The sequence below is a fragment of the Boleophthalmus pectinirostris genome, unplaced genomic scaffold (assembly GCF_026225935.1).
Source record: "Boleophthalmus pectinirostris isolate CB_2022bp ecotype Guang Dong unplaced genomic scaffold, ASM2622593v1 HiC_scaffold_12, whole genome shotgun sequence".
Taxonomy (NCBI): Eukaryota; Metazoa; Chordata; class Actinopteri; order Gobiiformes; family Gobiidae; genus Boleophthalmus; species Boleophthalmus pectinirostris.
The window spans coordinates 16,287,455-16,314,185 of NW_026571018.1; the positions used below are offsets into that span (position 1 = coordinate 16,287,455).

At 38.0% G+C, this 26,731-nt stretch overlaps 1 protein-coding gene across 1 annotated transcript in view; it reads right to left on the minus strand.

The window, feature by feature from the left end:
* Positions 1-26,731, minus strand: part of LOC110169021 (protein turtle homolog B-like) — a 91,396-nt gene that overhangs the window by 29,124 nt on the left and 35,541 nt on the right. Inside the window, exons 3-5 of the mRNA XM_055148213.1 lie at positions 20,126-20,272; positions 7,972-8,123; positions 5,957-6,074 (exon numbers count right to left, since the gene is read on the minus strand). Of these exons, the coding sequence (XP_055004188.1) occupies positions 5,957-6,074; positions 7,972-8,123; positions 20,126-20,272 (417 nt within the window). The remainder of the gene's footprint in view (positions 1-5,956; positions 6,075-7,971; positions 8,124-20,125; positions 20,273-26,731) is intronic.

Consider the following 26,731-nt stretch of genomic DNA (forward strand, 5'->3'; position numbering starts at 1 on the left):
TAGAGTTGGCGTAATTATTAAAGCACCAGAGCTTTACTCGTTTAGTGGATTGGACCATTGTGTTTAAATGTTCATTACTTGACAAATTATTTTATTGGTAAAAGTGAAGGGATGGAGTGAATTAAACTGAGATTTGTGAGTGAATAGAGATTTTTTTTCAGACTTTTTACATGCAAAAATGGAAATTTACTAGTATTTTCCTCTAACAATAATAACTAACAATAATAAACTTGTTCAGTCAATTACAGCCCTACAAATCACAAAAGGCTGCAATTACCTAACTAGTAGAATTTCCTTTGCAAAGAACAAAATAGACCTTTACAAAGATGTTCTGAAATGCATGGGATTCTTGTATTAGTTTATGAGTTTAGATTTCAGTCATCTCTCAAATATGAATTCTCCTGGAGTTGTTTACAATGTGCACTATGAACAGAATCCTACTTTTTAAACACTTAGTGCAAATCTATTACAATACTTGCAGTTTGTTTTTTTCCCCCAAAATCATGCAGGCCTAGACAAGGGTCAGAAAGCCCATGCTAACTTTGTATGCAGAGGCAAGAGGATTACAAGTCTGCTCTTCACAAAATCAGACTTAACCGCCATCGTGAGGGATCAGATGGCTTTAAAATCTGCAAAGGAGAGGAACTTTCATCAAGCAATCGTGGCTTTCCAAGAGTCTGTGGAGTGGAAACACAGTTGGAAGTTGGATTGTGTATTCTCGGAGTTCAGACGAGGTCACGATCATTCAGCTGTGCTCTGTGGGGACTGCGCTCTTTAAATGAGATGACCCGGAATGCCATGTTTGCTGCGATTTCATTTATCCTCTTTGGTGAGGCGTGACCAAGTGGAGACTGGCGAATAGACGGACATTTGAGTTTTTACTTCCCATTTTGACTATTGACTTTGAGCAGTGACTATGTGTAAGTGGGCAAATTGTACAAAATCAAATTTTTCATTTAAAAAAAACTACATTTAAGACAATATATCATAGTCACTAGCATTTTTAACCTGTTATTAATCTTAATAATAGGGATGTAACAATATCCAAACCTCTACATGATACTGATATTATCATGTAGGGATGTAACAATAACCAAAATATTGTGATATCATAACGTCAAACATCTCACAATAGTAAGCCAATGATGTTCATTATGTCTTCTTATATACTTTAACTTCTTAGGTTCTTTTCCATCAGGCTGACCACGCCTACAGGAAGTAACAACAGCTGATATACGACACGTCACCACCAACACCGGTGACAGTTCTGAAGATGGCTTGCAGCTAGCAGCCGAAACATGTCAACAAGGTAAATACACTTTACTGCATTGTCTTTAAAAAGAACCTAAGAAGTTATCTCACAATAGTATCGTGGGATGTCACAATATATCAAATCATAAATTCCTTTGCTTAAATACATTGTTTTACAGCTGCAATAGCTAATAAACATCGGGATCTACAGATCCCATGATTCATTTAAGCGCAGACATGAAGAGATATGTTTTGACAGTAATGATTCACACCAAAATCTTGTCAGGGTATTTTATGAGCAAAAAAGTGTCCTATCTATAATTATATCAGCATCTTCAAAATTTCACAATAAATATCGTACCGTGAGATGAGAGATTTGGATATCATTACATCCCTGTTATCATGATATGCATCTCACGGTACAATGCAATATTTTGTGGAGGGTAGCAAAATTGTGAATGCTACTTTTTCATTTTAAAATGCCTTGACATGACTTTAGTTCTGTTATAATCATAGACTATATACATAAATGGAAATAGCTAACTCGCTGCGTTCCAAATAGGATGTGAGCATGGTGGTGCTTCTGGCTCCATGGATTCAGGCTTCGATTGACTTTACTTTGAAAATCTGTCACCCCTCTTTCTGTAACTGCTGCAGTGAGCCGCGTCATTTTGGTCTTAAAATGTTCATATGAGGCAAAGGATCATGGTCTATGTAGTTCCTTCTGTATTTAACTATTGCTGCTCAATAACAATGAATTTAAGCAAAGGAACATATATATAACATATATATATAACATATAAGCAAAGGAACATATATATATATATATATATATATATATATATATATATATATATATATATATATATATATATATAGATCGCCACGATTAGGGATGTAACAGTAACCAAAATATCGTGATATCGTATCGTCAAAGTTCTAACAATCATCATCACAATATATGGAATTACAAGTCTCTTTGCTTAAATTAAGAGTTATGGTGCAGCAACAGCTAAAAAAAAGACAGATGGAACTACATAGACCATGATCCTTGCTTCACTGCAGTATAGACTACAAAAAGAAATAACAGTTGTAAGCACTTTTAAATCTTAGTTCTTTGGATGAAGTTTTGCCGAGGCATTTTAAGAGGAAAAAGTAGCATATTAACAGTTTTTTTAGCCTCCACAAAATATCGCAATAAATATCATACCATGAGGTTCATACCGTGACGATATTGTATTGTGAAACTTGGATATTGTTACACCCCTACACACAATATTACTGTGAGATTTTTGACTAGAATATTCCCCAGTATGGCATTAAACTTGTTCATCTACCACTTATTCAGTTACAGGTGTTTTTATTGCTCAGAAATACTTTGGAAACCATGATTGTGAGTGGGTTTGCCTCTTTACAGATCTGACCTGTAACTTGACCTGGTATTGCCTGCTTGTTTCCACGGAGACAGAGAAATGTAATGCCATACTGTGGAACTAAGTCGACACATCGCACCCAACCGTTCATTCATTTGTTAAATATGTCTTGCTTTTGTGGCAGGAGCAAAGCACAGCCCATATTTGGATGGATTGCCATGGTTACAGATGTTGACATTTCATTTATAGCTAGAAGTGAAGGTTGCATATCTCTGGACACTTGCTGCTCAGTGAGTTTGGATTAAAATGTAACAGCTCAAATGCTCAAACGAAATTGCTCTGCTCCATCAAGCTTTGGATGTTAAACACAGTAGTTAGTGGCCCCAGTCTAATTTCAGTCCCGCTCCAGCCAAGCAGCTAAACATAATGCTGAATCATACATTATTTGAGTTGTGCTTAGTCATGTTTGCACAAGGATATCAGTGCTCCAGGCTGATCTCACACAATCAGAAACAATTTTACACTGCAATAAAGGCATATACTACAGTGACATTATGTAGATTTAAAGGTCCTATATTAAACAAAGCCGACTCTTGTGAGTTTTTACTCCTGTTATAAAGTTGTTACCTCATCAGAAACAGACCTGGAGTTGTGTTTTGTTTCATTCACACATATTTAAGTAACCCTTTATTATGTGCCTGTCTATATCTCCAAAGCTCAAAATGCTCCTACCTTCTGATGCATGAAGCAGTAGTTTTCAAGTTAACAGCTCCAAATTATTTTAGTGAAGGTGCATGGAGTTTAAAAACATGGTAGAGCAGTTCCTGTATTACGACATGACATCACAAGGTGGAGTGTTTTCTGTTTGAGAGAAAAATTCAGCCTATGGGCCTGTTTACACGAGAATGCTTGCAGGTAAAAACGACAAAATATTTTATTGGAAGTGCCTTTCGTTTAGACGGTGACGGTGTTTTGGGGGCTTAAAAATGCAAAAATCTGAAATTGCCCTCCAGAGTGGAAAAGCTGAATACACTCTGCTGTAGCATTTCCGTCTACACTGCCAAAGACGCAAAACTTTCGTCAGATCTGCCCACATCGCATACACGTTTACGTCACATACATCACCACTTAGCGTCACCACCTAGTCGCCTGGCATGTATACCTGATCAAATTCTACACTCTTTTGCGTCACTGTATGCACGCAGATTTCCTCCTAAAAACACTTGTCTAAACGCGGAATAAAAACGTAAAAACGTGACACCACTTTTGCATCTTCTGTTCAGAACGTCATCATTTAAACGTAGCCTCAAATATGCAGGGTTTGTGTGTTTAACGTGTGAATGGAATAAAACACAACTCCACATATGTTCTTGATGAGGAAACAACTTTAAAACACAGATCAGAAAATAGCATAATATGAGATCCTTTAATAATGCACTATGTAACTTTTCTGGTAGAGGGCTTGTTCCGCTTCCTGATTGTCTCCATGGAGATGTTATTGCTATGCTTGGAATGTGCCATAATATGAAATTAAACATTACAAATCTTGCCTTTATTCAAATACAGGAGTTTTTATAGCTAAAAATAAAAACTTGAAAAACAAGCTTCCATACTGTGAGCAGCCTCAACTTTCTACAACTCTGATGGGATCTGCGTCACCTGCTTGTCTTGTACATTGAAACATTCATGGCAAAAAATAAGAGCTACATGTAAGCAAAGGTTGCATTTACACACTGAAACAAATCAATGTATCAGAAACGATTTGCGTCCAGACACGTTGTTTCTGTGTCCACAAGCCTTCCTTATCCACACAGCTTTGAGCACATTTGTTTACGTTTTACAGAAACGAAACTTAAAACTGCATGGCTAATTTGCATAAACTGAGCGCTCAAAAACAGCTCGCTCCTTGTGCACTGATGTGGTTCAACTTCTGTCGGACTAAAGGAAACCACTCAGAGGAATGTATGTGTTCTTTATGTGACAGAGGGGTGTCCTGCTAATACTGAGTCCGTTCTGTGCAAGTAGTTCTAGCTACACTGTTTCCATTTGTCTATGGTTTGTTTAAGCTGTTTTCTGCAATAGCATCACATGACCGAATCAGGAAAGCGCAAGACACAGTGACGCGGTCCAATAAGGACGGCAACTAGAGCTCCTACGTCGGCGTATCAGCGTTTTCAGGCATCCACATAGTGTCAGATCAGATCCGTACTCAGATGAATTTGTGGGAGCTGACGGCACCAGATCGTTCCGTCTCTGGAGCCATTTTCCATCGGACTATTGTGGATGAACATTGCATCCACAACGAAAACGGCTCGAATACGTACTAGTGTGGAAGGGGCCTAAAAGTTCACCTGTCACCTGTTTGTCGCCATAAAGGTAGATAGATAGTTTAATGACTTACTGTGAAACATTCTAGGCAAAACAACCTCTTCACGGAGACAAGCACACATCAGACCCTTTATCAGAAAGGTTACATAGTGCACCTTTAAATATCAACATCATCAATAAGAGCAGTTTGTTTCAAAAGCCTCCATGGTCCCCGCAGGTCTGGATTTTGCCTCATGTCCTTGGTTTGGCAAAGGGCTGCTTGCTATTCTAAAAAAAGTCATTCATCTTCATTATGAAAACAATGCATCTCCGTCTCCTTGGCGATAGCATCTCTACTCACATCGAAGCAGTGATTTACAACTAGGAAACTGGACGTTCTCTCACAGTACCAGGAGGGCTTTTGGTTATTTGGAAAATCACATTTGACCCCAGCAAAACAGAAAGAAAAAAATGCTATTATGTATTATATGGGTTTGGCCCGATGTGGATTTTTTGAGCTGTTACCAATATGTGTGGCTAAATACAACAAAGAAAACTAGAAGAAACATCTATGTATCATAAGTCATAATGACATCTGAATTAAATTGAAGTCCTATTGTACTTGTGTCTGTTATATAGCTATAATCTATGTCTTCCATGGATAGCTGGATAGTGAAGAGCAGAATTTTTTCCATTTGTACCAAAATGACTACATGACGTTGCTGAATCCTACGCATATCACTGATTAAGAAAATACAACTGGAGAATAACGTCAGTACAGAGGAGCCGGCGAATTGATTGGCAATATGGCACCTTGAGCGATTACAGATTGCTCAACATGCACAGATCACTCCAAATTCAACTTCAAGTGAATAACTGGTAAACAAAACACGTTTAAAAGCTCTAAAAAGCTGATTTTGCATAATAAGTCAGCTTTAATAATGATGACAATATGCTAAACCTTAAACCGAGACACTCTGCCCTCCTTGTCCGTGTAGGTGTATGGGTGTGGTAGCTGGGGTCACCTTGTACTAGCAGCCGTGTGGTGTGGATGACCTCTCCCTGTGGGCTGAAGGCTCGGCACGTGTAGGCTCCACGATCGTCCCGTGTGATGGATAGCACCGTCAAACTCCCATCAGACACCTGGACACAACACATACAACAGCTTTCAATTAAGACTGGAAATAATTTGAATAAAAAATCGTCAGCAGTTTTTTATTTATATCTTTTTATTAGTCGGTAGGTCAAATGATTCTTTTCACCATTGTTGCCGTCACCCTCTGGAACTCTCTCCTCCCCTTCACATCAGAAACTCGGATTCACTACAATCTTTAACAAAAAATTGTTAAAAACTCACCTGTACTACATTGCATAAAACCTCAACTAACCTTATTTTAGTGTATTTTGCTGCACTGGCTCTTTTTTGCTTGTAAAACTATTTAAAGCGTCTTTGAGTTTCTTATCATTATAATGTATTTTTATTGCGCCTTGGAGATGGACTGATTAAATGGATGAAAACAATCAACCTTTAAAGGTCCTCGTTAGAATGTTGTTACCTCATCAAAAATATATCTGGAGCTGTGTTTTGTTTCCATCTCCAAAGCTCAAAAGGCTCTCTTCCACTTTGTGATGTCATGAACCTGGCCATTTTTAAGTTGACAGCTAACTTTTATCTTTTGTTCAGTAGAGACGGGCAGTTCAGGGATGAAAATATCCAAATGATTTCAGTGTTCAAAAGTTATTTAAAAGAGTGACTCATAAAACTATTGGTGTGACTCAGCGCAGTGACTACACTCTTGATATCTACAGTCCAGCAGACAGAAGCTTTCTGTAATTCTTTGTTGGTGATACAAATAAAATTGAGCATTTATTGTCTTAAAACAGGCTTTTAGTGAACCATTATATTTTGATCACCACATTTCAAATACTGCAAAGCTTTCAGCTTCACAATCGAAAGAACTGACTCCATAAATGTCAAGTAAACCAAAAGCAGTTTGAGAGCAGACTTTTCATCTTCATCATTTCCCTGTGTTAAAGCTAACTCTATTTTAATCCCACATGCAGTACAGTTGGTAATTTAACCTTTAAAATATATATCTGTTCTTAGTTGGGAAAATCTAGTTTCTGAAATGATAGCAATTTCTGATGAGTAACATTTTTATGAACAAAGCTCAGTCCATTTGAATAATTGATTGAATGTGGGGGAAGTCAGCACTGCCACTACAGCACAGAGGATCCCAGGCAATTTAGAACTACTATTTAAAGGGCCCATGTTACACTATTTTCTAATCTACGTTATAATGTTGTTTCCTCATTACAAACAGACCTGGAGTTGTGTTTTGTTTCATTCACACATGTTTAACACACAAACCCTGCATATTTAGAGTTCACCTTGTGATGTCATGTGGTAATACAGGAAATGCTTCATTGTGTTTTTAAACTCCATACACCTTCACTAGGATCATTTGGATAATTTCAGCCCTGGACCTGCCAATCTTTTCTGAACAAAAGGTAAAAAGAACTGTTAACATGAAGACTACCACTTCATGACACACAAGACACAAAGTGGAACAGAGCATTTTGAGCTTTGGAGATGTAGACAAGATAATAATGCAGGATTACTCAAAAAAGCATGAATGAAACAAAACAAAGCACAAAATGCTTATAACTCTTAACCCTAGTTTTAAAAAAAAAGTCTTAATAAGCATGGATCCTGTTTAGGGTCATTTGCACTATATAGTTTTCCCAGTACCAGATGGCCCATGGTCAGGTTTTAGGCCTGGGATTGGTGGTTGTGGATCCTTGTTTTAAACGACTACATGATTGTGGAAAAAATGGCTTGGGCAGACTTGTGTAGTTTTAGTTTTTTCCTCAAGTGATGCAGAAAAGAGAGAGCCACTGAGTGTGTCAATGGTCATGGATGTTGGATTGGTCAAATTTTACTTCTGAAAAAACATACCTGGAATTAGTGATGAGTGAATAATTCACAAAAGGTGAATTTTGCCATTCATGTCTTTCAGCAGCTTGTTGTGAACATTACCTTGTACTTGGCACTGGTGACCATGAGTGTGCCCTCACGCAGCCAGCTCACAGAGGGTTTGGGGTTCCCGAAGGCTGTGCAGGTCAGTGTGATGCTGCCCGCTTCCTTGGCTTCGACGTATTGAGGAGGGGTCTCGGTGAACGTGGGGGGAGCTGCAGAGGGACAAAAATGACAATGACATATATACAGCAGTATATATACTGTATGATTACGCACATGTGAAACCACTGAATCAGGCATAACTGTAGAGGGGATAATCGAACACAGTAAGAAGTGAGCGCTCAATAATCCAGTGTAAATCTTATACCTCAATTTGTCTGCCTTTACAGATATAGGGTTCACTTTTGCATTTCTTTTATGTTTGTATTTTAATAATACCTACTTTACAGTACATATACCTGAACATTCCTTTTTTGACACCTATGCAGTGTTAACTATAATTTGGATAGAATCAAAACACAACTATAATGATCATGATGTAAAACCAGCACCATATTTGTATATTGACTGCTTGATACCTTAGCTTGAAGATTTAACTTTTTTTAAGGTACTTTTTGACAGTGCCCTGCCCTATACATGTCTCATTATGTATCATGAAATATAAGGAGGAACAAGTACTTAAAGAAGAAAAGCTACAAAGGAGCAAACAAAGAATCTCTAACCTTAATATTTATAAGATTTGTGCCGACACGGCACATCTGTCAAAGGACAAAAGAGTAATGGAGGTGACATTTTCCATATAAAAGTAACTCCCTCTTTTATAAATTGGACTTTTATATTGTTTTTTTTTCAAGGACAAAGAGGTTGCCTTGTACTTTCCTTTATCTAAAACAGTGGTTCCCATTTTTGGCTTTGAGTACAACTTAAGAGTTTTCTCACCCTCTGAGTATCTCCTATTTTGTGTACTAGTGTATATTTAGTAATTATACATGCCAAAATGAGCCTACAGAAATCGTATCTATGTATGTAACATGTACTCCAAAGAACATTTTATATTCATGAGTACTCCAAATTTCTCCAAAACGCTACAAATTTGACATTTAAAGCAAAATTGCTAACCCCATTGAACCAATAAAAATGATAAGGATGTATAAAGTAGAGCTGAGAATCACAGGGTCTCTAACAATTCGATACAATACATAATACATGGCTCACGATACAATATTATAACTAATACTAACTGATGTTTTTCAGAACCAAATACATTTTAGAAACAATATATTTTTGCTAAACTGAAATACATCTGTTTTACTCATCAAAACAGTGAATATGTCAAGTGTATCAAATAAACACTAAATAAGCAACAAAATTAACAAATGGGACCATGTTTCCCAAAGCAATGCTCACTACTCGCTGCACATCTCATAGTATCGGTGCTCCAGCCCGCCCAGATTGAGTTGATAAAGCCAGTATTGATACTCTCCATCTAATCACCTTAGAGCAGAGCTGATCTCCTTACATGTGTAATCCTACAGTATACAGCCTACAGCAGCCTCTCCAAACATGGCAGTGCAGCTCAAACTGGGACAGAGTCATCGTTCTGTCTTCAGCTGGGCAACAATAAAAGTGTATTTCCCCAGAGGATTCAAAATAATAGAGGCAGGCTTGTAACTCAGAGACAAACTTGGAAAAATGGCCTTTACTGCAAAACCTGTGAGAAACTGGTCACTGTTTAGGGACTCACTCTGAAAAGAAATGATTACTTCCTTCATGGTTGAAGAGAACAAAAACATGAGTCTTTGGGTATTTTTAAATAAACTAACATATTCAGATCCAGGGCTTTAGTTGTTTAGCTGATTAATCTCTTGACATATCTGAGATGGCCAAAATGTGCATTAGTCAACTAATTATTTCATTTAGATTATAAGGACCAGCAGAAGTTAGTGAGTGAAATTGCTGAAGATTTGGTGTGTCTTTAGTATTAATATGTAAAAAGGCAGATTACTCATGATTCACAAGTTTAATCTGTTTTTATATAAATACACTGTTTCCTAGTACTTATTTTATGCAGATTCATAACACAAATCGATCAGCAGAACATGTTTTAGTCAAACAAGATTTTTTTTGTTCTACCAGAGGCGGTGCTACCATTAGGCAAAAGTAGGTGGCTGCCATGGGCCCCCTAACCTGAAGGGGCCCCCAACGAATTGCCCTCAGTGCCACTAAGGCCTCAGAACAATTTGATTTTCTCTTAATATGATATTAAATGAGAGTATTTTACTTTTAGACAATAATCATCATTAAGAAAAAAAATAATAATAATCATATGTAATGGATGTAAACATAAATGTAATTGTACTAGCAAAAAATAAAACTACTTTCAGCTCTGGTTATCTAGTATGCTACTGAACTAATAAGAAAAGTTTCCAATACACCATAATTCAAATAAATGAGATGTGTGTGTCTCAAGAACAAAACAGACAATAAATATATTAAAAACAAAACTAAACAAACAAAATTCACCTAGGGCCCACAAATTGCTAACTCTGCCACTGAGTTCTACTACACTTTATTTTAACATTTTGTATAAACCAAATATTGATCTAAAACAGTTTAACAATAGAAACACTGACTTCCTGTTCAAAACTACAGAAATGAGAAGACCCACCTCTTCACACCAGATTTTCATTTACATGTTTTTATTGTTAAAATATGTAATTGTAATTGCGAGCCCTACATGGGTCTGATTTTTTGATTATCGCAAGTACAGACAGAGCAGTGGGCGGAGATAGGGGGAAGGTGAAAGCAGCACTTAAATCTTAATTGCAGGACAATGGAGAATTACTCAAACATGCATGAATCAATCACTCAAAATAAAACACTGAACACTGTTATATTATGGTTAGAATTTCATTAAAGCAGATGTCCCCTGTAACAACAATCAGTATATATTGCATTTCAAATTCAGATTTATTCCTACTGTATGTAAAAGTGATTTAAATATGCTGGTTAGGACAACAGCGAGAGGGGAGATGGGGGTGGCTTCTCATGAGTCATCCCTAACTGTGTCCTGTCTTACACAAACAGCAGGTGATAAGAGCGATTCATGAATCTTCAACGGCAGTGATTTCCATAGTGAGGTCAGAAAAACACTGACCTATATTCTGAGAGGCAGTGTATAATATGAGACAGGCAATACAATTTTACGGCAAAATGTGCCTCACAACAAACAGCGGCAATTAGACAATAGAGCGAGACAGGTACGCCTATAAAGAAGAGTCCCTGTTCTCCTCACAAATATCCAGTGGTGGAAGAAATACTCAATTTTGTAGTAAAAGTAAAAGTAGAGCTTCACTACCGATCAAAAGTTTTAGAACACCCTAATTTTTCCTGTTATTTTTTGCAATTCAAGTCATGCAAGTCCAATGAAGAGCTTAAAATGGTACAAAGGTTAAAAAAATACATAAAAGATAACAAAACACAAGTCCAAGCTCTGACAAAACTACCTCAGGAAAAAAGAACAAGATGGTTCAGCACTGTCTCCAGATTTTTGAGCTGGTTTTGGGATGAACGAGACAGAAGAGTGAAAGCCAAGAAACCTACAAGTGCCACACATTTAGGAGAACTTCTGTAACAGACTTGGGAAGAACTTTCTGAAGAATATTTGATATCTATTGTGAAATGAACGAGCCACGAGTGTGTTCAGCTGTTATATCTGCCAAAGGTGGACACTTTCATGAATCCAAAGTTTAGAATATGTTTTGGTCACCAGTAAACTGTAAAAAAAATGAAAAAGTGTGGTGTTCTAAAACTTTTGACCGGTTGTGTATCTAATTTTTTTTACTTGAGTACTGTACTTTACCTTACCTTTACCTTTTTGTTACCTTCTACCACTGCACAGAGCAAACACCAAAGCTTTCAGTATCATGTATTGCAGTCACTGGAGAAAAATTTACCTTATTCTGAAAATACCATCATGTAGCAATGCAGTGCTTCTCTCTTTTCCCCAACACAGGCATTTTTCTCCACCCACTCCTTCAGCAGTCATCATATTTTTTTGTTTTCACCTACACCCTAGCTCCGCCCACATAGTAGTTAGACTTTTTGAAACAATTGTTTAAATTCAGACTAATAAAAAATAAATAAAAACACAAAAATCTCAGTTTCAGTTTAAGATGTTATGTGATAATACAGGATGTGCTCTACTATGTTTTTAACGCCATACACTTTTATTAGATTTGGATGATTTCAGCCCTGGAATTCCAAATCTGTACTGAACTAAATGTAAAAAGTAGCTGCTAGTTTAGTGTTAAAGTCAGTACAATGAAGAGGAGCAGAGAGAAAGAGGCTGATGTGGAGACACTGCAGAGTTGCGCTGCAGTAAAAAGCCATGGCTATTTTAAGAGGGGGCGATGCAAGTGTAACCCTTAGAGACATAAACCTGCAACTTTGCCTTCACCTCACAGAAGAGAGAAGAGAGCAATCAGGAATCAGCGTAACCCGTAGCGATGACAAACAACCCCTTCGATCAATATGTGAGGATGACATAATTTAGCTGATAATATTGCACTAACCTATTCCGCACGCTGTTCAAAAGTCATCTCGGGGCAAGGCGAGTTCACGGGGAGGTATCAGAGGTGAAAATTGGAGACGGTAGGGCCTGAATTTGATAAAGCGTTCTCTCAATATAATCTATATGCATCTCAGCTAGGATCTGTATGCATGGCTTCCTGCTTGAACGCCAATGGGCTGACAGCTAAAGTGCTCAGAGTAATCACAGACAAGAGCTGATGTTTGACAATGATAGGGAGAGGTGGATTGCAAATGGGGGGCTAAAAATAGACACACTTCTTATCAGGCTCCTGCGTTGTCCTTAAGTGTTCTTTTAACTATACAGGTCATATTGATAAAGTGACGTCACACACACCTTAACAAACACAGCAAAATAAATTTTAAAGGTGCATTTTATAACTTTTCTCTTAGATGAAGCACCAACTGCTTGTTTTCATGGAGATGTCTTTGCTTTGCCTGGAATTTTCTACAGCACGGCATTAAGCGTCCCATTTCCAAAGAAACAAGCAAGTTACGCAAAAAGGCCAAGTTACAAGTCAGATCTGTGGAAAGATGACTATGCTGACAATGAGAATGCATGTTTTAAGGTATTATGAGCAGTAAAAATACCTGTAATTTACTTTATTTGTTTTTTTTCGTCAATATTTTACCAGGTAAGTCAATTGAGAACACCTTCTTATTTACAATGACGACCTGGCCAAGAGGCAGTATAAAACAGAGGCACAAACAGAACACACTCACACATCAACCATAATGTGAAACAGTGAACAGAGACATAAGACAATGAAACATTTGTAGATTAAAGACATAAAAGTGTTAAAAACATGTGCAATGATCCTGTAAAGTAAGATAGATACGTTGAATGGCATACTGTGGAACACTACGGGCAAAGCAGTAACATCTCTATGGAGAAAAGGTGAGTAGTGTATCTTTAAGAAGTCAAGAAAAAATACAAAATGGATTTAAACAGCACATTTTCAGGAGACTGTGTTCAATACAAGTGTTCATGGCCCTGTAGGAGTTTGATTTTGAACAAAGAGTGACTAACTGTTGGCTTTTGAAAAAAAATCAAGAGAGACAAATTGAGACAAATAATCGCACAGAGGTGGGACCAAGTTGTTTTGCAAGTAAGTCCCAAGTCTTTGACCTCAAGTCCGAGTCAAATACAGGCAAGTCCAAGTCAAGTCTCTGGCTCATAAGTCCAAGTCAAGTCCAAGTCACCTGCTTTGAGCTTCAAGTCATTTCAAGTCTTTAAACCAAAATACCAACTATAGCTTAGATTTTTGAAATTTGTATGAATTTTAAACTAAATTGTACTTAAAAAGTCATGGTATATTTATATATGAGTATTTATAGAGTATATAAGAATGAATAGAAATGCAAATATTTCCTTTTTAAATGTTTTGACAAGATCTTGGTGTGAACTATCATAGTCATAATAGAAAGAATTAAAAATTTAAAGTGCTTAATATCAGTTATTTTGTCAAGTAGTCTGCACTGAAATGGAATGTTCATGTTCTAAGTAGTTCCGTTTGTTTTACTGTATTGCACTGCATATTACTGTAGTACATTTGAGGAGACCATATCACATTACTTCAGTTATATCCAAAGTAACAAACAGAGAAGCGGGAGGGACATGTTAACAAACATTTTTGTTTCTCTAAAATTCAGCACAGCATTTATCAACTGAAAAGAGAGAAGTATTTTCTAAAAACATATTTTTTGGGGGGAAACATCAAGTCTTCTCAAGTCACAGGGTTCAAGTCCGTGTCAAGACCCAAGTCACTGACCGTCAAGTCCAAGTCGAGTTCCAAGTCTTAGTCCATTTTATCAAGTCAAGTCTCAAGTCCTAAAAATAGTGACTCAAGTCTGACTGGAGTCCAAGTCATGACTTGCAAGTCCCCTCCTCTGTCATCTCACCTGTTATAGTCCCGTCTTAGTCAGTTCTTTCTGGTAAGATTGTGTTCAAATAAAAATCACATTAAAATCTAAGTTAAGTAACAGAGCTTCAGAGCGAGCAGTGCCTACAGTTAGCATCGCAACCCCAGAGAATGCTGATGAGAGGGAGAGTAATGAGAACAGATATTCACAGACCATTCAGTGAATTTAAATTTACCCAAAGTGTCAGCCGAGGTATGTATCATAATATTGTTTTGTGTGGGGGAGTGGAGTTTCAGTGACATTTACAGTTTAAGAAATGAACAATAAAAATGTGTCTATTTTATCACAACGCTGACTCACTTCATATGGTGTATTATGCACTATGCAATATTGCAGCACCCAGACAACACTTAATAATAATGATCTATGTTCCTAATTTTCCTGTACTAAACTGTTACTGGGCCTGTCACGATAACAACATTTGAAGTGCAATATATTGCTGGTTAATATAGATGCTAAACAATAATATTGAAGCTAATTTATGCCACTGGCACAATAACGCAGGAGCAGATTTTAACCAAAAAACTATTCTAAATCTACAATATTGTTAAAAAACCATGAGGTATAATAAATAGATAACAGAATGAAATACACAAGTTCTTAGTTTGTATCTGTAAGGAGTCATAAAAGTCATTAATTGAACCTTCTACAGCTCATATTGTCAAAAAATAACTAAAACTTTCCCAGTACTGAGAAGTACACACAACAAATACTGACCCTAAAATAATATTGTTTCAGCTTTCATATTTTGAACGATAAAATAATCGATGTAGTAATTACTGATATAGTAATTACTGACAGGCCTAGCTGGGTAAATTACTTTTATATGCAAGTATTTTTTTAAAATTTTCAACACCTACATGTTTTAAAAATAGGTACACTATGTCACTTTTTTGATGGGCTCCGCTTTCTTCTTGTCTCCATGGAGATGTGGTTGCTTTGATGTTCCACAGCATGGCGTGAGATCTTTCTACATTTACATTTTATTATGCATTTCTTTAATTACATGCATTAAACTTGTTCTTTATTTTATGGTTTCCTACTGACTACATCTTGCAGATTTCAAACCTTGTGGAAAAAAAGAAAGCTCAACTTTAGTGCTCTTGGAGCCAGACCAATATTTGCACTTTTCAACATAATGGGCTATGGGCCTTAAATCTCCAGCACAGGCCGATATTTTGTTTTGGCCGACCAGCTGCCTGAAGAGTACACACAAAGCCTTATTTGAACACTTTATTACAAGAAAATGACTTCCCAAAATGTGACTACACAGCTCTCTTATAGGGTTGTGGTAAAAAACAAAAGCTGTGGGATGCGTTTATAGTTAAGTTTCAGTTACATCATTTGGGGAAAATAATCAAAATCCTTCCCACATATTGGCCCAAAAATATTGGCAGAGCTTATTGGCCATAGGTTGCTCTGGATTCTAAACAATCAGCATCTGTCATAAACAAAAAAAGAACAGAAACATATAGGTTGGTCTCTATACACAATACTGTATTTGACAAGGATTACATTGCACAAGTATGATATTGAAATCTTCCATAGCTCTAGAGGCCCAGCTGACACACTTCAGCTCCTGTTGGAATCATACATGGTCGTGGTAATGCGTGAACAGCCTTTTGACAGTGTTCCTGGACGTGGTCTGGACTGGGTTTATTCCAGACAAGCCGAGTACATGTATGAATTGCAATTTAATGTCTATTTGCAAAGGGTGGCCACAAAGCTCAGGGGTCTCTGCAACCAATATATCAACAGCTTGTATTATTCATGTACATAACTCTATAGTTGACTTGAGCTGCATGTATATTACATGTACAGCTCTGGTCCATGAGCCAGGCCTCAGACCACACAGCTGCCTCGGTCTCTTGTCTCTGTGTGAGCTCTGCTGGTATCTCTCCATGTGCACCTCATAGAGATCACACGAGCAAGCTCTGGTCCCCTGATCCACACAGTTTCACTCAGAAAAATAACTCAAGTCCAAAATGAATACAATTATTTCTTTGCAGCCATCCTTCACTGTCTGTAGGCTGGGGGTTATCACGATATACATGTGGCAAGATATACATGTCACAGGTAATGCTAAGTTGCCAAAAATGAAAAAGGTTTAATTATGTTAGAACAGATTTTGGTCAAGTCCTAAATTTTCTCTTGTTTTTCTCTTGTTTTAGTCACTGTGACTAGTAAATTAGACCGCCCCCACAGTTAAGTGTTTTAAGTCTCGTCTTAAGACCCACTTTTACTCTCTGGCTTTTAACACCACATGAGTTGTGTGATCCTCTTTGTCTTGTATTTATTTTTAATGTATTTTATTGGCTTTATTTATTTATTTATTGCCATTCTATGATATTGCTTTTATTTTCTTTTACTGGTTTTATTATTTTAAGATTAGTATGATTAAATCTGAGCGTTTATTTTATCATTTTATTATTGTTGTTATTATTATGTGTTTGTGCAGCACTTTGGAAACTGTTTGTGAAATGTGCTATAGAAATAAAGTGGATTGGATTGGATTGAAATTAAATCATTTACATTTCCTTTATTTCCCATTAGTTAAATGCCCCATATTACACTATTTTTTTATGTAGTTAATAAAGTTGTTTCCTCATCATAAACATACCTGGAGTTGTATTTTTTCATTCACATATGTTTAACACACATATCCGGCATATTTAGGCTGAGTTCTTCTCTAAGACAGAAAACACTTTGTTCCACCTTGTGATGTCATCTGGTAGTACAGGAAGTATTACTCAATACACCTTCACTAGCAACATTTGGATAATTTCAGCCTCAGAATTGCAAATCTCTACTAAACTAAAGGTAAAGGTTAACTTGTAAACTACCACCACATGACATCACAAGGTGAAAGAGCATTTTGAGCTTTGGGGAGACAGACTAACATGTGAATGAAACAAAAGGCAACTCCAGGTATGTTTTTGATGAGGTAACAACATTATAACATGACTAAATATTCACAAGAATCTATTTTACATAATAAAAGACCTTTAAGCAACACATTAAGCCACATTTTACTGAACTTATTCTACTTTACTCTGTGCTGAAATAAAATTATAATTGTAAAGCTATTGCTATATAGTTATTGACAGCTTTTATCAAATGGTGCAGCCCTCGCAGGAAACTCCATCCTCACTGACCTTTAGTTCTTGATGAATCTCATGATGAAATGACTGTCTCAGATCACATCCTAATTACATTGGCAGGCCCCAGTCTGAACATTTCAATCTGCCCTATTCTCTGAGTATTATCTGCAAACATTACTTACAATATTGTAGTGACCTGTAGCACAGTTCATCAGTTAGGCACCAAAAAAAACCTAGTTTTTTTTAGAGGACATGGGAGTGGACACAGTTGTCAAGTCAAAACTTTATATAAGACATGTCCAAACTGTGCAAAGGCAGAGGTTCTGTTTAATTAAAAAGTGTTTTGGGGAAAATAGGTAAAAAGGGGTAAAATGTAATCAAACTGTAACTTGTATAACTGCAAATGATATCAGTACTTGATAAAAAATTTAAAAAGGCATGTCCAAACTATGAAATGCGGCACTCAGACCATTTTCTCTGGACCCCACTGCTTTCAGGTGAATTGGCCTAAATTATCATGAGCATTACTTTTTACAACAAGCTTTTGAGTCTAGTCAAGTCTACCTTGATAAAGCCAATACTAGTAGACAGTGTGTCCTTTTTAGGGATGCATCCATCCAATAATGGTATTGGCACTGATACTGAAAAATTTGCTGGCTTCTAAATATTTGTTCAGCCAATATCCTGGATGGACATTGATGTAGGAAGACTATTTACTGGTCGTATATGGCTCATAGTGATTGAATTTCTACTTATACAAAGCTGTTCTGTAGTTACTTGAGCAATAAATAAACACATTTGGATCAGCTGTGTCTTATTTTATTTTCATAAAATAAATGCTGTTTTCAAACCCTGCATTGGAATCAGTTAATATCGAGTTTCAACAGATTCATAAATCCATAGTATTGGAATCCATATTGAAACTGAAAAAGCTGGATGTGTGTATCCCTAGTCCTATTGAGAATCAAAGCCTGAATAACAGTCTAGTGGTGTTTCAGTGTAACCTGTCCTAAATGCAACGATATGGATTATTCAATGTGATGTCCACCTGTATATGACATTTAATTGAGGCTTTGCTTTGTCTGTGTCTTCATATGTGGAACTTGATGAAAAACGTTTAGATACCAATGAGTAACATGACAGAGGTTTGCAGGAGCAGCAGAGCAGTTAGCTGTGTCCTGTACTACACTGCTTCCTGTCCAGAGGCTTCAGTCGAAACCAGGCCTAAAGCAGAGAAACTAGAGGCAGGTGCTGTGGTCTGAGTCTGGAACACGTCAGGGATTTTAATCAGTTTTAAAAGTCAAATATTAACTGATACTAAAACTAGTATCAAAACTAGTATCAATACTAAAAAAGTCACATATATTGTCCCAATAAATAAAAAGTGTTTTAATAATCATTGTAATACTGAAATCTGTTTTGAGTCTATTTCTTAGTATTGAAATCAAGTTTTTAAATTTTAGTATCATGACACCACTACTTCACAGGGAGAAGTCACAGAGGAGAGCGGCTCTGATGAAACACAACTAATGTGCTGTGACCACAAGGAGGATAGGATGAAATATTGATGGACAAATGATTGACAGATGGCATAACCAATCAGAGAAATGGGCATGACAGTTGTAAGAGTGCAGAATGGCCATGCTACAATCACTCAAAAACAGTAATGCACAGCACTACTGTATAATTGTCGAGGTGCAAATGGTTCTCATGCGACATGCCTGACTGGATCACACCTGGATCTTACTTTATGGTTCTTACCCATAAAAATGCCTATTAAATTGCATAAGGCAGGTGATGTACTGTGTCTATACTTTTACTTTTACTATACGTTTCCAAACTGCTGATTTTACAACACACTTTATTACTGAAAAGGTCATTTTCCTGAACAAAGAGGCGCAGATACTTAAACTAGAGATAGACCGATATATCAGATGGCCAATATTTGCAGTTTTTTAAGCATATCTGCTATCGGCCTTAAATTTCCAGAAGAGGGCCAACCAGATCCCTAAAATTATGAATAATTTATTTGAGCACTTGTGTAAACTGCACAAAATGGGACTTCACTGCCCTCATATCAAGTTTATTGTAAAATAGAGCTGTGGATGAGTTTGTAGTAAATTCAGATTATAGAATTTTGGGAAAATAATCAAAATCAGCCCTAAATATTGGCCTGAAAATATCAGCAGATCGGCCATTGGTTTCTCTGGAGTCAGTACTGGCACTGGACATGAAAAAAATTAACCTTGGTCAATCTTTTCCGCTGGGGATCTGTCACCTGCTTGTTTCTATGGATATGTCATTGCTCTGCCTGAAATAGCCGTACATTTATTCAATTGCAGGTGGTTTTACAGCTCAAAAAAAAAAAAACTCCTAGAAAAACAGGCATTCTGACTATGCGCAGGGTTGCCTCTCCAAAGATCTGACCTGTAACTTGGTCTGGTTTGGTCTTCATGAAGATAGAAAAGTTTAATATCAAACTGTGAAACATTCCAAGAGAAAAGCATCTTTGTTATTATATTTATTGTGATGTGTGAGCTACTGTGTCCAAATAATTTCCCTTGTGGATCACTAAAGTTTGTCTAAGTGTAGTCTCTTACCGTTGACAGTGAGATGCACCCAGCTGCCGTTGTGGAAGGTGTCGTACTGCTGTTCCAACATGAGCACCTTACACTCGTACCAGCCCTGGTCGTCTGAACGCACACTCTCTATCCGCAGGGAGGACTTCCCGTGCAGACTGGCCCTTCCTGGAGAGAAAGACAAGGACATGGAGTCAGAGAGTGGGACACGCTGAGGTAAGGGAGAGGAATATAATAAAGCAAGTGGAGGAAAAGCACTAAGAGACACAGTAGAGTTTAGACCAGTCACGTTAATTACCATACTGACTTATTGTTCAGTATATAAAAGCCAGAAGAATATATTTTGGGGCCGAAGATTTATCATGTATGCAATTTCTTTTCAATAGTGGAGAGATTTTTGCAATTTCTTATGTAATGAAGAAGTATCTGAGCTCGAGAGGGTAGAATAAATCATTTCTGTGGCTAATTATTGGTTCATTCTGCAATTTTTTTGGCTTTGTCTATTTAAAAATAAATTTACTGGGATTATCTTGCATTATAGCTACTGTGTCAGTGAAGTATAGGGATGAACCAATCCATCTTTTTCAGTTCCGATACCGATATCTTGACTTTAAGTATCTGCTAGTACCTGATATTAACCGATCCCAGTGTGGGGATGGAAAACACTTATTTCCTTAAAACACAGTGAACTTATGATACATGAAATCTAAAAGTGTTATGTAGCTGTAATTTATCCATCCAATAACTAGTGAACAGTTTTGTATGAACAAAAGTTGAAGCAATACTGTATGAGAGGTTCCAGGCCAAAATTTGCCTGTGAATAGTCTTATTACACCCAAATAAAGGCCCAACCACGATCTCGACTGAACCGATATCATGGAATTGATACCCGATCCAGCAAATTCTTCATCATCAGCGCAGATATCCAATACCAGTATCGATACATCCCTATTAAAGTAGTGTCAGTATTATCATTTATCACCGTAACTCTCTGTAGCCATATATCAGTTCTATTTAACTCCAATAGTCCTCATATAAGCAATACAAACTGTAAAATAAATTACAATACAATAACCAAACAGCTCATGCAACTGTTAAAATTCAGACATGGTAGTTCAGGTAAAGAGTTCATAGAGTGCTCTAGGATGTGCTTGTGTGGAACAATCATATTCAAAAAGGGCACCAGAGCTACATCAAAGCACGGTGCACATTTGAGTGTCAGGGCTGGCCGCTTCTGGGACCCCCTCATCTCCATGTGTGACGTCTGTTTGGGACAAGCACCGAGGCAAGGACAGGACACTGCCTTCAATGATGAGTGAAGAGGGTCCAACATGACAACGAGGGCCCCTCTGGGTGACACAGCAGTCACTACCAATCATCAAGCACTACGATTACATGCACAGAACTCAGACTGAGCTAAATAATCAAATTCAAATAGTCTTTGCGGCAAAACCTGTTAGATCACTTGTCTTCTGATCCCAGTTTACAGCAGGTCAAAGAACTGAATAGGTGTGACAAGGAGGTCATGAGAGGTTCAGGCACATGTATAATTTAGCTTGAGGTCACCTTGACGTGGGCCAGTTGGGGGGCACCTGACCCTTAGAGTGTGACCATTATAATGGGTCCAGGCTGCTTTGGGCATGACACAGGTCTAGTAAGACACCCAATGGCGTGACATAGACCTGTGCCGCCACAAGGTACTGGAACTGTCAAAAGAGCACTTGACAGCGCCACAACAACACAATGAGCAGCAACAGAGTTTATGCACATCATGCTTCTGTTCATGAATATGCGCCAACAGCAACAGAAGACACTGCTTTCTGAAACAGAGGCAACTACAAAGACTTGAGAAAATGCAGAAAATGTTCCTGCAGAGCAGCGGTACACAAACAGTACACTTTCAGGACACTTTCACTGCTGTTATCAGAGCCAAGTAGCAGCAGAGAGAGAGTTTGGTCTATGCTGGGCAGTATGAGATGTTCGAATGCAAGCTGATATGTTGAGCCGATATGCTTTGCGAAATAAAGCAATTTAGATTTTATTTATTAAGAAGACATTTGTAATGTTTTGTTGACACCAGTTGTTCATGTAGCAGAGTCCGGCTCCAGGATCTGCAGCCGTGCACAGAGCATTAGAAATACAAGTCGACTGGAGAGAGCTGCACCAAACTGACCCACTGCAAGGCAGTCCCCAGTGAACAGTGCCAATGGAAAAGAGGCATAAGTGAGTATGTGTCCAAACACATGCCTAATATTTGTTGGGCTGTTTCTTACCAAGTGCATTTGAATGCCTCTCCTAGCCTGCTCCTAGATACTTCAAATACACATGGACTTCTCCAGATATATCTGGTCTCTTGGAGATTCTAACGATGAAACCTCAATTGTAGTCTCTGAGTTGAGTTAAATGGGACTAGCCCAGTTATCAGCTTATTCTGGCATACGTATTAATGTAGTTAGTGACATTGGCTGTGGACTCGGTGAGCAGCGGAGTCAGGAAGAGCTGCATTTGACTTCTGCAGATGCGAAGCCCAAAGGGGGGATTGATGTGGTGCTCAGGGCAATCTGGCAACCGGATCATAACAGATGGTGACGTGCAATAAGGTCTAAACAAAAGGCTTTAAGGGAGCACACGCCGGCTCAATACATCAGCATTATCAAAGCCCGACTATCCCTCATTAATCCTCTCTCAGCTATCCCGCTCACTTTGGGATATTCCTAAGTATTGTGTGGTTGGCTGCATGATTCTCACTGCCTTAGGAGGAAACCGACTACAGTTTCAAGTTACTATTCCACAATCTCTATGGGTTTCAGAATGATGAAAATATAACTGGAAGCTGAAACTCATGAATAGTTTAAAACTGAGCTGGAGGGCAGGTCAGATTCAGTAGGAGAAATGGGTGTCTTTTATCAGATTGCAGATTTGTTGACCTGGCTTATGGTCAGTATTTTTATAATTGCTGGGCCTATCCACATGAAACAATAACTGGCACAAAATTCAGTGTCTTTTTTTTTTTTTTTTTTTCAGAAAATGGTGGCTTATTCAACTAATGATTTGTAAGACAAGTTTGTGGAGCAAATCTCTAAAAAATAATATGAAGGTTTAACATTTGTGGATAATAAGTTTGGATATTTCTTCCCATAGAGCTAAATATTCCCCATCTATCCTTCCTTCTAAAATTATGATATAATCAAATTATAGAGCGTGAACACAACCTATTCATATTGATGATACTTGCCTTGGTATTGAGTGGAATTTAACTGAAAAAGTCAAACACATAATATTGCACTTTTTAGGAGAAATCACCTGAAATGTCACATTTTAAAGGGGTAATTAAAAAATATGAAAGGTATTTAAGGCTCCATAAAGAAATTAATTCATCTTGACAAATGTGCTTATGTCTTAAAGTGCAGATGAGCCCTTGAGTGAAAGAAAACGTGCCGTTTTTGACCTTTGAAAATGCATTAGTCACTTGTCACGTTTGCTTTATGTTCTGTCAGTCACAAGAAAGACACAAGAGGTCTTCAATATAAGTGACTCAATACTAAACTTTACACCACAGGAATCCACAAAGTAAGCTTTGAATCAAGAAAATAACTTTTTGTAACATTTCTAAACCGGAGTCTAGTAATATTAGTTATTTTAGCTATGTCAGATATATTTATATCTTACTCTGTAGTTACAAAAAGCTTTATGTTGACAATATTAAATTACTTGATGTTTTTGTTCCGCTCCTTCAGATATGATTTTTTAAAATATATTTAGTACCAGATTTTGTGTATTGTTTAAAGGTGCACTGCCTAACTTTTCTGTCAACCCTTGTTTCCATGGAGATGTTTTTGCTTTGCTTGGGATTTTCTACAGCACGGCATGAAACATATACACTTCCAAAGAAACAACCAAGTAATTCTACAAGACCAAGTTACATGTCAGATCTGTGGAGAGGCAACTATGCTGACAATGAGAAATGTAAGATAGATTACGACACACTGTGGAACATTCTAGGCAATGCAGGAAAATCTCCATGGAGACAATTAGAGGGTGGAAACTCTACCTGAAAAGTTGCACAGTTCATGTAATTTTCTGACCTTCCATAAAGACACAAGAGCTCAATTATTATCTTTCATTAATTTATTAATTCATTCAAATTATATCTTGGACTTTATGTTCAGACAGTTACTTTCTGGGAAGCAGTTTTCCCAAAATTAAATTGAAATTAAATGCCATAAGGAAATGTGTCATCTGCATTTGACCCATTTTAAATGCTTGCCCAAGGACCCATCTCCAGGTCTTGGTTTTGTCTGAATTACTGAATTATTCAATGCAATAATTGGACATTTTATAGTTATTGCAAAACTGGCTGCTCTATTCACTTCTGCCCTACATACAGAAAAAATTCAAATGTAAAGGAGGGAAAATATAGGTCAGTCATGAACGCCTCCTTATACTCCATACTATCAGAACCAACCTCCTATGGTCCAATTTGTTCCTTCCAATCCTCCGTGGAAAAGCAGTGGTGTGATATTCTGCTGTGATTAAGGCCAACCGCAGATGAGGTCCAGGTAAGAATCCTGCACACTTAAGCAAGGTCACAAGGGTGTCACAGTGACATTTAACAGAAGCATCTGCATAATCTCTCTGGCCTCATTTTCAATATCTCCTCTCAGTAATAGTCCCAACTATGGTGAGACATTTGTGTAAAGAGTGTATTAAAGATTCACTTTTCTGGTGAAGGGTCCGCCACCTGCTCTGCTCATAAGTGTGTTATTTCTTTGCCTTGAATGTTCCGTGCATAGGCTGTATAAAGAAGTGGACTAAGGGAGTGTGACATCACGCATAGTGTCGACTCCAGTCAAATGAAGCTCTGGAGATTAGCAGTTACAAGGCTGAATTGTAGTGTAGGCAGTTGAAATGTAGGCAGTTCCATTTATGTATAGATCAATTGGAGCCAGAGTCAATGGAGCCAGAAGCGCCCCCCATGCTCACTTCCTATTTGGAACGCGGCGGCTAGTGGGTTAACCGTGTCCAGTCATATATATAGCCTATGGTTCCACAGTATGGCATTGGACATATCTATCTTGCATTCTTTCAATTACAGCTGTTTCTATTGTCAATCAGACCGGTGCAGCATCGGCAGTGATGTGGTCGCTGTATTGGACCGTTGTGGTGAAGAGGGAGCAGAGTTCTCGATTTACTGATCAGTCTCCGTTTCTACCTATGTTCATGAGCTCTGGGTAATGACTGAAAGGACAAGATTGCGGATACAAGTGGTCCAAATGACTTTCATCCGCAGGGTGACTGGGTGCTCCCTTAGAGATAGGGTGACGAGCTCAGTCACACAGGAGGAGCTTGGAGTAGAGCCGCTGCTCCTCCACGTCAAGACGAGTCAGCTGTGGTGGCTCATTCATCTGTTCTGGATGCCTCCTGGGCACTCCCTCGGAAGGTGTTCCAGGCATGTTCCACCAGGAGGAGGCCTTGGGGAAGACCCAGGACACGCTGGGGGGACTATGTCTCTTGGTTGGCATGGGAACGCCTTGGGGTCCCCCTGGAGGAGCTGGAGGAAGTGTCCGGGGTGAAGGAAGTCTCGGAGTCAGTGCTTAGACTGCTGCCCCCATGACCTGGCCCCAGATAAGCGGGAAAAAATGGATGGATGGTGTTTCTATTGCTAAAAAATACATTGACAAACCTGTTTTTTTTACCGTGAACGGGCACCTCTCCCCCTCTCCACAGCTCTGACCTGTAACTTGGCCTTGCAAATTCTCAGCAAGGGAATAAATAATCTCCATGTCAACAACCTGGTGGCGGACCCTCACCCAGAAAAGTTACATGGTGTACATCTTTAAAAGGTGCACTATGTAACTTTTCTAGTAAGAGCCCAGCACCTGGTTGTGTCCATGGAGATATGCTAGGAAGATTGCCTTCACTGAAGTGCACCGCAGTATGGCATTACATATGCTTATTACTTAATTATAGGTGTTTTTTAATTACAATAAAACAATACCTTGAAAAATATGAATTGCCCCCCCAAAGATCGGACCTGTAAATTGGCATGGTGCTTGTCTTCCATGGAAATAAATAAGTTTAATATCACATTGTGAAAAAGTCCAGGCAAAGCAACAACATCTCCATGGTGACACACCCTCTATCTGGAAAGTTACACAGTGCACCTTTAGACTTACTGCAAAAACATAACAGAAGAAACACACATATTTCTAGGGAACAAAATGTACTAGTGGTGTATACAGTTCACAGTCAGACTATCAAGTAAAGCAATAGAGAGTAAAAAAGGCTCTTGGTTGCTGGCCAGCTGTGTGGTGAATTACAGCTCTAAAATGAAGCTGCAGCAGACATAATTTGCTCATAACAACACAATCATTCAGTGTCCAGTGCTTCCTCCCTCACTTCACTCACACAGATTTCAAACATGCTCAAGTAATGCACTGGAAACCGGAAATGTTGTGGACCACAGTGGAATAATTAACTGCAGGGTCGTTCACCTGCCTGTCTCCCTGGAGATGTGCCTTGAATGTTCCACAGTATGGCCACAAACCTATGAATCTCCATGGAGACTTGCAAGCCAAAATACAGGTTAAATGTGTGGAGAAGTGACCAGACTCACAGTAACAATGG